This window comes from Asterias rubens, chromosome 7, assembly GCF_902459465.1.
Source record: "Asterias rubens chromosome 7, eAstRub1.3, whole genome shotgun sequence".
NCBI classification, from domain to species: domain Eukaryota; kingdom Metazoa; phylum Echinodermata; class Asteroidea; order Forcipulatida; family Asteriidae; genus Asterias; species Asterias rubens.
Genome location: NC_047068.1, coordinates 5,125,324 through 5,140,774, shown reverse-complemented (window position 1 = coordinate 5,140,774; position 15,451 = coordinate 5,125,324). Strand labels below are relative to the sequence as shown.

Here is a 15,451-nt window from a genome sequence, read left to right as displayed (position 1 = left end):
AGACTTGTTACTTTATTGGGATATGAGCATCTGGTCTTTGACAATTATTACCAAACGTATCCAGTGCCTTTTAGCATTCAGTGCAAAATGACTCTGCGTGAAATCTTTTTCCAAATCTGATTATTAATTTTTGTTTCTTTCTTGCATTGTCAATTTTCTACTAATAATGTATTTTTTATAACCAATTGTAGTTTAGTGATGCATGAATAAAATCAACATTATTTGTTATTTTGTTGGTACATTGTCTCTTGTTTGATATTCAATTATAAAAGGTATATAGGCATACTCTTATAACATAATTTCATGCCTACCTCGATGCGTAAAGGGACTACTGGTAAACTTAACTGTTGATTGAACTAACATTATTTTGTGACAATATTCACCCAAAAATGGCAAAAAATTTGTATATAAGAATTGCTGGCATTTGAACATCTCAGTGCAACTTTATTCAGACATACAGCAGCAGCAGCAGCCGCAGCAGCCGCAGCAGCCGCAGCAGCCGCAGCAGCCGCAGCAGCCGCAGCAGCAGCAGCAATAATAATAATAATATCACAGTCTTCTATAGCGCACGTATTATACCTAACACGGTACTCAAGGCGCTGAGTATAAACTTTCAGAAAGATAGGTTATTGCAGAGATGAATTTTGAGAACCATGCTGGCGCATACAGCAGCCACCGGGGCGAACCCCTTCTCTTTTCGATTTAAGTGCACTGGGTTCTTCTACAAGCGTTACACAATAGGACCAACGGCTTCTAACCAGAAGGACAAATCAATGGTTAAGTGTCTTGCTGGGGATTCGAACCCACACTCTACTGATCAGAAACACCAGAGTTTTAATTCGGTGCTCTTAACCGCTCGGCCTCGACACTTCCGACTGGATTGAGTGTTAACGGGGTGATTTTGCTAATTATTGTTATAAAGTTATGAGAAAAAGTGTCCCTGTGTTAAAGAAACTGGACACAATTTGGTAATAATGTCAAAGACTGCATGCAGTCTTCTCATTTGGTGTATTCCAACATAGTCCTATGCATAAAATAACAAAACTGAGAAAATTTGAGCTCAATTGGTGGTCGAAGTTGCGAGATAATAATGAAAGAAAAAACACCCTTGTCACACGAAGCTGTGTGCTTCATGCTTGCTTTCGAGACCTCAAATTCTCAAATCTAAATCTGAGGTCTCGAAATCAAATTCGCGGAAAATTATACTTCTTTCTCGAAAACTACGTCACTTCAGAGGGAGCCGTTTCTCAAAATGTTTTATACTATCAATCTCTCCCTTATGCTAATAATTATTTTGAGTAACCAATAGTGGTAACTCTGTGGAAGCATGGAGGACGGTGGGTGGGAGAAACTTGCGTGATTGACGCTAATAATAGTAATAGTGCGATGCAGACTTTGGATGTCGGACACTTCGTACCTTTGCCACTTCGTACCCTGGACACTTCGTACCTTCGGGACACTTCGTACCGTACCCAAATTGGTCACTTCGTACCGTGGGCGGGGTACGAAGTGACCATCAGATAAGTCACTTCGTACCATCAGCCGAGTCACTTCGTACCTTCAGTAAAATTATAAAAGTATATAACTGAATACCTCATGAATTGTTATTAATGTCTAAAATGTGAAAGTCCTTGTCAGTGTGAAGTTTAAAATCATAATTTAAAATTGTAACATTCGTGCGGATCAGCCATTCGTTCCAGTCAGCCATAGAGGGCGCCGCTCCGCTGGAAGTTTTTGAGGCCCGGTGTACATGACGTCATCCGATGTTTCCGGATTATAGGAAAAGATGGAATACCAGTTTTTAAGTTAAAAGTATTTATTTTTAAAACGTGTTTTACTATGATTTTTATTATGATTTATTTATTTGATATGGACATTAAAGTGAAGTTCATTAAAAATAATGATTACTGTTAAAAATATTTGTGGAATATCCTTGGGGTTGTGAAGTGTTTGGGTGTTTCTTGTAAGTGTTTTTAAGTTGTTCTTAGATATTAGAAATAATTTTTGTTTCCTTTTTGTTTAAATAATGCACTTATGTCCTCAATCGGTGCAATAAGTCTATTGGCGACACTAGCAATGTGACCCTTCAGTTGATGCAGAAATTCAGAAACTATGCAGAAATCCTGAAGGTACGAAGTGTCTCGTCTGAAGGTACGAAGTGTCTCGTGAGAAGGTACGAAGTGTCTCACGGGAAGGTACGAAGTGTCTCAAGGGAAGGTACGAAGTGTCCAAGGTACGAAGTGTCCAAAGACACTTCGTACCTTCAAAAGGTACGAAGTGTCCAGGGTACGAAGTGGCAAAGGTACGAAGTGTCCTGACACCCAGACTTTACATCAACAAGTCTAACTTGCTTTGTCGCTTCGTTTAGATTAGTCTTGAAATCAAGTCGGTAATTGTTAAGCGCGGTGTGGTCACGGGGACGGTATACTCATCCTCGATCCCAGTATGTGTGTGAGAGTCATTATATAATAGAGATCAATGGTGGCAACCACGCGCTACCTACGACCGTTGCATGTGTATAATAATACTGTGACTGTTTGCATGAACGGCAGAATGTGTGTTAGTAACAAACAGACTGCGCCTAACGACTTGTCATAAAGTCTACGTTTAGATTTGTGAATTCTTGCTGGTACCCAAACCCACATAGGTCTTTTTTAATGTGTTTTACTAGGGGTCTGACTAATCGAACACGTCACACTACTACTTAGTAAACACGACAGACAGGCAGTGCATGTAGACTGCATGCGCTGCAGCAGCGAGAAGAGCGGTGAATTTTGTAAACATTGGCAAAAATGGAGATTGACAGTGACACAGCTAGCGAGTCAACGCTACGTCGTGAAGTGTGTTGTTTGATTGATGGACAGATTGGTGAAGATATTAAGAGCCTTTCTAAGGCCGAGGAGCTTCTTAATGGTGCATTGGAGGAAAGGAATATTCTAGAGAAGCAGGTTTAGTCTACTTCTTCTTAATCTGTTTCGTTAAGGTTTAACTTTAAATGCATGTATAGTCGTGTATTTCCGACACACATTCCATTATTATTGTTATGGAAGGTACACTTTTGGTAGTTGTCAAAGACCAGTGTCCTCACTTGGAGTATCTCAACATATTTTATTAACATCAAAAACCTGTGAAAATTTGAGTTCAATTGGTCATCGGAGTTGGGAGAAAATGGTAAAAGAAAAACACCCTTGTTGGAGTTGGACGCATTGTGTGCTCCAGATAGATAGGGAAAAAAAATAAAAAACTTCTAGCTAGTTAGTAGTAGGCCCCTAGTAGTAGTAGTAGTAGTAGTAGAAGTATTTTATTAGGAAATTACCTCTATTTCGAAATCTATGCTACTTCAGAGGGAGCCTTTTCTCACAATGTTTTATACTACTATCATCAGCTCTCCAATGCTCGTTACCAAGTCAGTTTTTAAGTTAACATTTGTTTTGAGTAGTTACCAAATGTGTACCTTCCCTTTAAATGTTGATATGATGTAGCCCAGGTTGGACTACTCCATTGCAGGCAACGCAACGGAGTCCAGGGTATAAAGGTCCCGTTCCATTGTGAAAAAATTTCAAAAATCTGTTACCTGAACCTAACTCGGGAGTCTGAACTTTTACTCACAATGTTCCTTGTAGTTTGAACTCCAAGCTCGTATATTTAAAATTGTTGAATTTTCTCCTTTGGTGTTAATATTTTGTGAAAAGAAAATTGAAATTTACGTTTTCCGATCCCACGTCGTGCACTAACTTCCATGTAAACGCTTTCTTGCACTGATCACTGGCGGCCTACTATTTGCAGCCAAACCGCCATCAACTTGCGTCAACCAAACACTAAGCAGATGGATAATACTATAGTCAGCGAGCAATTTACACAAAGCGCAGAACTATGCGATACCGAACATTGACGTCTTGTGCCAAGACTCCATGTGCTGGAAGCATGCCACTTTTTACCATAAATAAGTGCATGCTAACCATCCCCCAAAAAATATATATACGCGCGCAGGAAAGCGCCCTCTGTTGTCCGCACATGTACAAGAAGCACTGTAAAAAAGCAAAATGGCGGCAGACGGCTTTGCTGCTTAGAAATATTTTTTTTCACAAGAAAAAAAAATTAATTTTTGTAACCGAAATTCAACCTGAACCTTATAAAAATTCTATTTGAGCTGGAATATTTTACAGTTTTATGCCTCCTGGATTTTAAAATGTATATTGGAGGAGTTGAAGGCGAGTTAACGGCACCTACCCAGTTGACGGCGAATAGCGGCAAGATAATGCACTGTACTCAAAGCCATGCGCACTTGGGCTCACACTATCAATTGGTACACGATGATCACATCGCCAGTGGGCGAGTTGACGGAACCTACCCAGTTGACGGCGAATAGCGGCAAGATAATGCACTGTACTCAAAGCCATGCACACTTGGGGTCATACTATCAATTGGTACATGATGACCACATCGCCAGTGCAAAACTTTGACATATTTTCGGAAATAATTTCTTCCATGGATATATTTGTTAGCTGTAAACTCGTTGAGAATATAGTGAGGGACACTATGAATATATGAATGGTATTTCAACTTCTCAAATCAGGTAAAAAATAAAGAAAATTGTAGTCAAACTTGTGTTCGCATTGTACAGAGCCTTTATACCCAGGACGTCAGTGCAGTGGCACTGACTGACATCCTACCAGGGCTAATATGATGATTGTCCTTTTTTTTTATTGTCAGCACAAATCCGCCCATTCGGCTGTTGTTATAACAATCACCAGTAGATTTTGCACGTTTCTGGTAAATATTGCTACCGTACCAGAATTATGCCTCGTTGGAAATGTTTCCGTATGGTGTCACCACTTTTTCATTCGATATGAAATAATTATTATAGTATCTAATTTACCTCAATGAGATATCCCTTTTGGTAAAAATGAGTGAAAAAGTGGTGGCGCCATACGGAAAGTTATCTGCATAGTGATGAATGAATGGCTGAAGCTGAAAGAGAAAGTGAAAGAGGCCCATATTGATTATGAGAAGGAAAAAGGTGCATGCAGTGCCCTGTTTCTTCCCAAAATGCCTTTTGGCTGTTTGGCAACGTCAACTAGGCGAATTGCCAATGAATGTTGGGCACAAACTGGCTGCCCGCACTAGTTGTTATAACAAGAAGGGTTATGTTATCGCAACTATGCCCATACAAGCTTGCTTGAAGCTTGCGCGTGCAATCTTCAAGATTGGCAGCGCAAACTTCAAGCTTTTGGGAGTGAAATTTGCAGGCATAAATTTTACGCCTGCGGATGAAGTTCGCACGTACATTTCACCATGCTCAACCTAAACTGCACGCCATAAATAACCAGACAGGGTGCAGCATAGGGCCCAGTTCCTGGACATGGCCATTTATGGACTTTTTTAGCCTAAAGTCCAGTTGGTCTGAAAATATTAAAGAACCTTTTTAAATTCTCAAGCTGATTCTTTTTGAAAAAGTGTGATGTGGAATAAAAAGTTGCCAAAATGACTTTTGATTCATGGTTTGACACTGCAAAAGCTGGTAAAAAAAAAGTTTATGACATCATCAAATTTGCGCAGGGCTTGAAATTTGCGTGGAACATCTGGTGCAGGGCTGTATGCTTTGCTTTTGAAAGGGCAAGGGCACCAAGGCATTTTCTTCTTGGTAAAGGGCACCCTATGAGGAAACTGTAAATTTTTACTGAGAGCATTTCAAGGGCACCAAGGCAATGACCAGGGAACACGGAGGCAATCGCCTTCGTTGTCTCTGTGAAGTATCAGGCCTGCCGGTGTGCAGGCTGAAGTTTGCAGAAGGATTGATTTTTGCGCCCAACAGCAATAAGAATAAGGTCTATGATCTGACGGTGATCCAATGTGACTAAGCAATATCCAGCTACGTATTAGGCCAAACCCAATAACCGGGCCCTAACAAGACCTTTTAAAAAATTACCTACTGAGTGGCTTCTAGCTGCCACTGCCACTGCCACATCAGGCATTTAATTGTACTCATTAGTTGTTGTGCTTGAAACTGATGACTTTAAACTTTAAACTGAAGTCAACAATTAGAGTCTTTGGGGTCAAAGGTCAGGTCTCAACAGTGTATATGATACCTTATCTTTAGGCTGCTTATATACATTATTTGAACATCTTTATTTGTTTCCTTTGTAAAGCTGACAGCAGTCAGCACCGAAACACCAACAAGAATACAAGGAGCTCTCCAAGAAGCGCAACAAGCAACATGGAAGATTGAAACATTGACTTCTTCTCACAAACAATCACGAAGAGCCATTAATAGCCATCTTAATCGGGCTGAGCTGATCGTAGATGAACTTGACAAGAAGACAGAAGAAGTTCAAGAGCTTGAAAGATGTATGGAGTATATGAAATGGTTGGCGCTGGTAGAGGATCTAAGGTGATCAATAAACATCATTTTCAGTATTAGCTCAATATGGTACAACCTTTTTGCTTTCTGTCCTCAGCAACACATTTTGAGGCAACAATTTCTTATTATCAAGCATCTAGCTATTGGAAAGAAAAGACTGCATTTATTAGAAACATGCTCAAATTGGAGTATATAAAATATTAACCTTGTCTTGTGTTGTCATAATAAAAGCCTTATAATGCCTTTTTGTAAACATGGTAAAGGGCAAGTTTAAAGACAATGGACACTGTTGGTTACTGTCGAAAGACCAGTCTTCTCACTTGGTGTATCTCAACATTTGCATCAAATACCCAACCTGTGAAAATTTGAGCTCAATCGGTCATTGAAATTGCGAGATAATAATGAAAGAAAAAACACCCTTGTCACACGAAGTTGTGTGCTTTCAGATGCTTGATTTCGAGACCTCAAGTTCTAATCTTGAGGTCTCGAAATCAAATTTGTGGAAAATTGAAATGCACTTCAGAGGGAGCCGTTTCTCACAATGTTTTATACCATCAACCTCTCCCCATTACTCGTCATCAAGTAAGGTTTTAAGCTTATAATTATTTTGAGTAATTACCTATAGTGTCCACTGCCTTTAAAGTACCATAATGTGACATACATTAGTATTAAATCAATGTCATGAGGAGAGGTCAGAGTGAGGTGAGGTATCAATGTCTAAAGACAGCAAAAAAAGTAACGCAGTTTTGGGAAAAGCACCTATAATTTTAAAACGAGACACCTCGTTTGTTACAATCGGTCGAGAATTGTTGTCGTGGTAAGTGATTACAGGTGAAAAGTGCCCATTTCCATTGTTGCAGTAACTCCTATTGACAAGAACAGCTTTTAAAAATTGAATCAGAGGAGAGATCAGTCATTTCAATAGTAGTTACTGCAACAATGGAAATGGGCACTTTTCACCTTCAAGCACATACTGCGACAACAATACTTGACTGATTGTAACTAACGAGGTGTCAAAATCACCGTAACTAAATTTTCCGTCTTCTGGTATTTTCATTTTTAGAATATGAGTAACAATTTTAAAATTGTAGGTGCTTTTACAACAGCTGCGTTACTTTTTTTTCTGTCTTTATATGGTTTGTACTAACACCATTTGTATATCTCGATAGGCAGATTATGTTCTTTAAAGAACATGTCTTGCTATATTCTACTACCGCAGAGTAGATTTTTCTGATAAAGAGGAAACAAAAGAGGCGATGGTCTGTGTCTGTGTGATAAGGCCTGGTGGTGGGAATAATTTGTTTTATTTCTCAAAATCCTTTTTGTTCACATAATTATGAAGAACCTGCATACTAACCTGTCAGTAGCCAGCTAATATTCCTAGTTGTCTCGTTGTTTCAATATTTGCATAGCAATCTAGTCCAAACCTAGATTTCAGCCTTCTAGCCTGTGGTGAACAATGTGGTCTTGGCTGAAAATCTTTGAGATTAGTTTTCTAACTAAATTGAACTGAATCATGTATCAAAATGATAAACAATTTGGTGTTTGGAGTTTGCACACTATCTTTATGTTTATCTGAAACTGAGTTTAAATCATTTGCTTATAAAAGTCATAGCTGTTAATTTGTTGAGTGCAAACTAACAATAAGTTGCTTTTGTTTGCCTACCTTTTCCTACCCTCTATTAACCTTAACCCTCCCTCCCCCTCCCCTCTCTGTCCTGTATCCTGCACCCACCTGCCGTGAATTCTGCCAAACTTGCACCCCTTGCACCGTTATCTTTTGACACTAACAGCTCAGAGATCCAAGGCTCTCTCCTGGTCAACTCAGCTCCATTCAAACTCTTCCACAGCTCCGAGGTTCAGAAAGGGATATCCGCTGGTGCTATGCCAAGTGCTGTTACTCACTTTGCTAAACTTACTCAAGTTATTGAAGTGCTGCATGGATCATCGTGCACCAACCTTGTTTCATTTGTCACTTCAACGGTGTTGTTTTGGTACAAGATCCTCAAAGAGAAGTTAGCAAGGTTAGTTTCAATCCCTTTATTTAGTGCACCAACCTTGTTTCATTTGTCACTTCAACGATGTTGTTTTGGCACAAGATCCTCAAAGAGAAGTTAGCAAGCTTAGTTTCAATCCCCTTATTTAGTTAACTATCTTAGTGATCTACCTGAGCAGGGGCCAATGTCATGGTGCTACTTTTCGCATAATTTTATGGCCCAGTGAATCACAGGATTGACATAAAAGGGGAGAATTTTGTTGTAATAAGTGCCATGAAATTAGGTCTAAGTTACTACATCAGTGCTCAACCACCCAGGATAAAGTGCCTAATTATTGAAAGTGTTTCCTCCCCAGTATTTTTCATGTCAACCTGTTATTTTGATTTTTAACATTTCTTACAGTGAGTTTGAAGAAGTACTGGCGGCGTTAAACTGGCCATTTGTTAGTAGTGCTGTACCAATGCCACCACCACCAGCTCAGCAAGCTGAACTTAAGGAAAGAGTTGAGATACTTTTTGGTCAGCTTGTCAAACTGCAATTACCGTATCCTTTGGAGTGTCCATTCGTTATAAAACCCTCCTATCTGACCTTTCAACGTCATCCCCCTCTGGTTTTAAATGATACTATGCCAGACTAAATTTTCTTTTGTCAGGTTTTGAATGGTAGAAACACTATTGAGCCCGCATAATGATTTATTGTATTATCTTCAAGCAGACTAAATTCTCAATTCTGATTGGTCGATCGATAGCAACAACAGTGTGATATTATATCATATCACCACATTATGTTGCAGCCTGCGTGTTTTGCTATTGAAACTCTGCTCAATGCGTTTCATTATTAGGGAGCTTGAAACATGTAGTACAGTAGTGTGTTGGTGTCCCACGCACCATTCGGCCTTTGGTATCCTGGTATATGGGACATAGACACACTAATAATAATAATCATTAACCATTCCACAGCATTTATAAAGGGGCACTAAATCTGGTGTAAAACCATTCAGAGGCGCCAGTCAAGATGGAAAAGAGGGAATTCTCAAGTAGTAGGGAAAGCAAGTGTAAAGAGGTGTATCTTGAGTTGCTGCTGAAAGATGGAGATGTTATTTCCCTGAGGTTTTCAGAAAGTGAATTCCAGAGTCTGGGTGCTGTAATGAAAAAACCCCTATCCCCGTAGCTGGCTAGACGAGACCGGGGAACAAGGAGCATGTTGCTGGTGAATCTTAGACCCGGTCTTGTAGTACGCACTACATTCCACTACATTCCACTACATTCCACTTGTGCTTATTAAGTGTGTATGCATCAACAACACACATGTACGCAGTATATTTCTGTACACAGTTAGTTCTGGACACAGTTTTACCAATTGGTTGTTCTATCACTGAGTTCTAAACAATCATCATCAATCGTCGTAGGCTACTGTCCGTTGACGCAAATCTATTGGAAATGTTTACATTCAGAATTGAAGTTTGGTATTGAAATTAGATTATTATATTTGTCAGAAAATTTCAGTCTATAAATGTTCACTATTTATTAGTTTACTTGCCCACATTCTATAGTTTATGATATTTTGTTGGGTAGACTCAAGCTGCTTAACAGGATTTGTTCCAATTGTGCTTATAGTAAGTTTGTGTGATTTAAGCAGTTTTATGAGACTACTCCAAAATCGTTTTTGTGCGTGTGCATAAATATAGATTTCTCAACTATTACTTTGCATTGGCCGCCATCTTTGATGCCAAACAATAGACACAGGCACCAGCTGCATGTGACTCTCTCAGCCAATGTTAGCTCTTCATTGGCCACAGTGGGTGGACTGTCTTGGGCTTGTGCCATCATAATGCAAGGTGTTGATTGGAACTGTTTTCTGGGAGATTTAGTAAAAGATTTAATCTTTTAAATTATTGAAAGGACTTGGAGCTAGTTGACTTATTCCTTAGTAGTTAATCTAGAGATTCTTTAGCGTCTGAAGATACCTCCACCCAGGAGTATAACCATCTTCCAGGGTCGCGACCTTTACTCCTCCCTCTGTACTTGCTGCTCAAACCACTTCATAAGAGATTTCGTTATCACTTCCACGGCAAGAAGCAAACCAATGGACTGGATAAGGTAATTTTTATTTCTGGAAATGGCACCACTGCAAAAGCACAGGGCACCACAGCATGTACTGTGGGTGCCATTGGTTGATTTGAGGCATCGGTTCCACTTTTACCTTAACTACTACCCCTTATTCTCCATACCCATTGTTGTGCTGAGACTTTTAAGCCTGAAAAATGCCCCTCCCTCGATCACATATTTCTACAAGGTAGGCATGGCACAGCATCACTATCGGCTTATCTTGTATTCCCAGTCTGGTTTGGCAAGCCAAGCACCACAAGCCACCCAACTTCTCCTGTCAATATTGGCCCACTTCTCGTGGCAATCTTGGCCCAATCTAAAGATGTGAACCAGTATTAATGTTTCAAATATAATAACGTAACGTCAAACTATTTGTGAAGTTTAAATTTGTTTCTATTTTCAGCCGGAGTGGTACTTGACTCAAGTCTTGAATTGGATCCGAGATCACAGCGACTTCTTAGAGAATATCTTCCAGCCAATCCTGGATGCTGAACATCTTGGTCATATCAATGCTAAGGTACTAAAGCACACAGAGCCTACACAGTCTTTCACAATCTCTGTGGGTGCGAATCCCACCCGAGTAATGGGTTTTGTTTTTGGTCATATCAATGCTAAGGTACTAAAGCACACAGAGCCTACACAGTCTTTCACAATCTCTGTGGGTACGAATCCCATCCGAGTAATGGGTTTTGTTTGTCACTCCTGAAAATACTTATGATACAGTTCTTACACACATTGGTGTAAAGGCCGAGTCACACTGCAGCGATAACGAAAACGATACTGATCACGACGCAGAGAGAACACACTCTATTGGTTAAATTGCTCCAGAACACGCACACGCTCATTCAACCAATAGAATGCGTTCTCTTTGCGTCGTTATCGTTATCGTTCTAGTAATCGCTGCAGTGGGACCGGCCCTCAAGGGTTAAACCAAAATTAGTTTCTCTTTATCCCTTATGCAAATTCAACATTAATTACAATTCTTATTATTAGGTTGAATTCACCCGTGGCCTTCTGAACATCGTAGCATCCAAGCTTCAGCGTGACATCCCAGAGCTTCTATATGATGAACATCTTCTATCTCATACAATTGATGAACATTTAATGTTTGATCGGGAACTAAGGAATAATTACAACTATCCTCAGAATCAACCAGGATGTCTTTATGTCTTAACTGGGAAGGAATGTTTTGAGAGATGGCTTGTTGTAGAGAAGAAATGTAAGTTACATTGTGCTTTGTATAACAATAATAACAATAACTATTTCATGTGTAGTGCATTTTACAATAACCGTATCATTACACTTAACATTTAGTGGCCAGGACCATGGGCCAATATCATTCCTTTAATCTTTCTCAGCTCCCTGGGGATACTGTTTGTATCTTTTCTAATAATAATTGTTCTTATTGTGGTCCCAAACCAAGAGTGGCTTGTAGCCTTGTTTGGGGCGAACTCTAATACAAAAAATACTATAAAAAAATGCGGGAAATGAAACATTTTACTTTCACAATTAAATAAAGTCTTGAAAATTTAGTTAGATGAGACATAATGTATAGCACAGTTTTACAGACCTTTAAAAACAAAACCACAAGAAAACTGAATTTTGTATGATTTAGTAATTTGGATGCTCACTTTAGTTGTAAAAGGGTTTCTGGTTGTGAAGCAACTGATTCCTCTATTTGTATTCCTTTTTGTTTCTCTTCTGTAATCTACAGTTACTGATTCTCTATTTGTATTCCTTTTTGTTTTCTTCTGTAATCTACAGTTACTGATTCTCTATTTGTATTCCTTTTTGTTTTCTTCTGTAATCTACAGTTACTGATTCTCTATTTGTATTCCTTTTTGTTTTCTTCTGTAATCTACAGTTACTGATTCTCTATTTGTATTCCTTTTTGTTTCTCTTCTGTAATCTACAGTTACTGATCCTCTATTTGTATTCCTTTTTGTTTCTCTTCTGTAATCTACAGTTACTGATTCTCTATTTGTATTCCTTTGTGTTTCTCTTCTGTAATCTACAGTTACTGATCCTCTATTTGTATTCCTTTTTGTTTCTCTTCTGTAATCTACAGTTGCTGATTCTCTATTTGTATTCCTTTTTGTTTCTCTTCTGTAATCTACAGTTACTGATTCTCTATTTGTATTCCTTTTTGTTTCTCTTCTGTAATCTACAGTTGCTGATCCTCTATTTGTATTCCTTTTTGTTTCTGTTCTGTAATCTACAGTTACTGATTCTCTATTTGTATTCCTTTTTGTTTCTGTTCTGTAATCTACAGTTGCTGATCCTCTATTTGTATTCCTTTTTGTTTCTCTTCTGTAATCTACAGTTACTGATTCTCTATTTGTATTCCTTTTTGTTTCTCTTCTGTAATCTACAGTTGCTGATCCTCTATTTGTATTCCTTTTTGTTTCTGTTCTGTAATCTACAGTTACTGATTCTCTATTTGTATTCCTTTTTGTTTCTGTTCTGTAATCTACAGTTGCTGATCCTCTATTTGTATTCCTTTTTGTTTCTCTTTTGTAATCTACAGTTGCTGATTCCTCTATTTGTATTCCTTTTTGTTTCTCTTCTGTAATCTACAGTTGCTGATTCTCTATTTGTATTCCTTTTTGTTTCTCTTCTGTAATCTACAGTTGCTGATTCCTCTATTTGTATTCCTTTTTGTTTTCTTCTGTAATCTACAGTTGCTGATTCTCTATTTGTATTCCTTTTTGTTTCTCTTCTGTAATCTACAGTTACTGATTCTCTATTTGTATTCCTTTTTGTTTCTCTTCTGTAATCTACAGTTACTGATCCTCTATTTGTATTCCTTTTGTTTCTCTTCTGTAATCTACAGTTACTGATTCTCTATTTGTATTCCTTTTTGTTTTCTTCTGTAATCTACAGTTGCTGATTCTCTATTAGTATTCCTTTTTGTTTCTCTTCTGTAATCTACAGTTGCTGATTCTCTATTTGTATTCCTTTTTGTTTCTCTTCTGTAATCTACAGTTACTGATTCTCTATTTGTATTCCTTTTTGTTTCTCTTCTGTAATCTACAGTTGCTGTTGAGAAGATTGATTCCTTACTAGGTCTCCCAACAGCTTGGCTACCACAGTATCGAGACCTAGAAGAAACTGATGATCTTAAAGTACCTGAGTGTGTAGAGAGTTTCATGACATTAATGTTGGTTATTACAGGTTGGTATCAAAGATGGGGATAAAGAATATTGTTGGTTTAACCCTTGCACCAATGTGCCTCTCAGTACTTTCCTGAATCCTGTGACAAAATCACAGCGCATTAATCGGGTGGGATTGGAACCTATGACCTTTGCCAATCTAGAGCAGATGTCTTACCAACTAGACCACCAAGGTTGCCTTGTAGCTATATGCAGTTGGCATATGTTTGTAGACATTTATAGGGAAGTAGAAATAAAAACATTTACAAAGAATTGTGTGAGTCTTCCACAGCCTCTGACTCTGTAAAAAATTGTATTTTGTTTGTGCTCTCAGTTTTCCTAATTGAAGGCTCTTCGTGTTAGAAACTCCTTAATGGAATGATAAATTTGAAAGATTCATTTTTGTAGCTTCTTGTTGTTTGCTATTGCTTCTCACATTGCTCGTCTCTCCTTGACGGTCTAGCTTCAGAGAATTTATGCCCTTAATCATTAATTAACAAAAAAACCATCAAGAATGCTTAAGTTAAATGTAACACTTAAACAAGTTTCATTTATGCTCCTTAAGTTTATAACATTGTGAAATGATAGAAGAATTGTTGTGTTCTTTGAAGATTAATATTCTGCTCTTTTAATTTTTCAGAGCGTTACAAGGTCCTTCCTTCCCCAACTCATCATCTGAGATTTCTGGAGTTGCAACTTTATCTTCTAGATGACTTTAGAGTCCGCCTCTTGCAAGTCATGAAGTTGGAATTAAATGATCCCCTTGCTGGAAGACATAGTGCAATCCTTAATGGTGTCAATTATATCATGGATATCCTCAAAGAATGGTCTGAGCAAGTGGTGAGTGTAGACTAGTGTAGCTTTGCTTCTCAGAAGATGAGAGACATGTCATTTGGCAAGTTGAAGATTTTATTCAAGGAATTGATTATTTCCAAAAGCTGATACACCTGTAGAACATCACTTCAATCTTCCTTATTACTCCATTTCTTACTCAAAGTTTCTGAGTAACCACAGAGATCTTCAGACTATTCAACTTAACGGTCTAAACATCAAAGAAGAATATTTTACTAATCACCTTTTGTCTTTACCTTCTCCTTTTCCCCACACATATCCCCCTTCTTAGTCTGCCTCTTTCATAATTAATTACCTTTTCTCCCTCTTCTCACCTTTGATGTTCTTTGTATTTGCAAACTCTTGTGGTCAAACCAGCCCCTTCCCTCGACCCCCTGTCTCTTTATCCCTTGGCTTTTTGTGCTTTCTGCCCTGCCTCTCTCTCTCTATTCATGTATACTTCTACTTGACTCGTCTCTTCAAACATTAAATTATAAGTCTTAATAAATGAATTGTGCCTAAATGGGAGACCTAAAGTACAACTGAAATATAAAATGTTGATCTTGGGCCTATTTGACATGACAATGTTGTACATGTATGTCTGTTTTGTCCTTTCAGTTCTTTCTTCAGCTTCAATTTTATAGCAAGGAGCAGGAGACAATGGAGAGTTTTAACAGTGCCTTGGAAACTCTGACTTCCAACCAAGATGTTAGCAAGATGTCACAGGTAAACTAGACACTAGTGCTGTAATAAGTCCCTGTAATCTGAGTCTAAGTCCCCTTTTGTCCGAGTCTGAGTCCCACTTGTCTCTGTAAAGTAAGGTCAAATGCAAATCATGCGAATTTGTTTTGAACTCACAACCCTTGCATTACTTGAGCGGTGGCTAGAGGCTGTTGGAATCCTATGTTTGATTGGTAATGATTTTTCACAGAACACTGGAAAGTCTGGAAAATACAGTGCTTAGCACACATTGGTGTAACTTGTAAGGGTAAAAAGAAACTA

At 38.4% G+C, this 15,451-nt stretch overlaps 1 protein-coding gene across 2 annotated transcripts in view; it reads left to right on the top strand.

Annotated features, from left to right (window-relative positions):
* Positions 1-2,732: 2,732 nt before the first annotated feature.
* LOC117292573 (RAD50-interacting protein 1-like) overlaps positions 2,733-15,451 on the top strand; it is a 32,761-nt gene continuing 20,042 nt past the window's right edge. The window contains exons 1-10 of one of the 2 annotated variants that reach the window (XM_033774679.1): positions 2,733-2,948; positions 6,150-6,391; positions 8,212-8,385; positions 8,761-8,901; positions 10,301-10,457; positions 10,870-10,983; positions 11,460-11,685; positions 13,503-13,640; positions 14,259-14,458; positions 15,068-15,175. In XM_033774679.1, the coding sequence (XP_033630570.1) occupies positions 2,793-2,948; positions 6,150-6,391; positions 8,212-8,385; positions 8,761-8,901; positions 10,301-10,457; positions 10,870-10,983; positions 11,460-11,685; positions 13,503-13,640; positions 14,259-14,458; positions 15,068-15,175 (1,656 nt within the window). In that variant the 5' untranslated portion in view covers positions 2,733-2,792. Of the gene's footprint in view, positions 2,949-6,149; positions 6,392-8,154; positions 8,386-8,760; positions 8,902-10,300; positions 10,458-10,869; positions 10,984-11,459; positions 11,686-13,502; positions 13,641-14,258; positions 14,459-15,067; positions 15,176-15,451 lie in introns of both variants that reach the window. The other variant, XM_033774678.1, reaches the window with a different exon arrangement.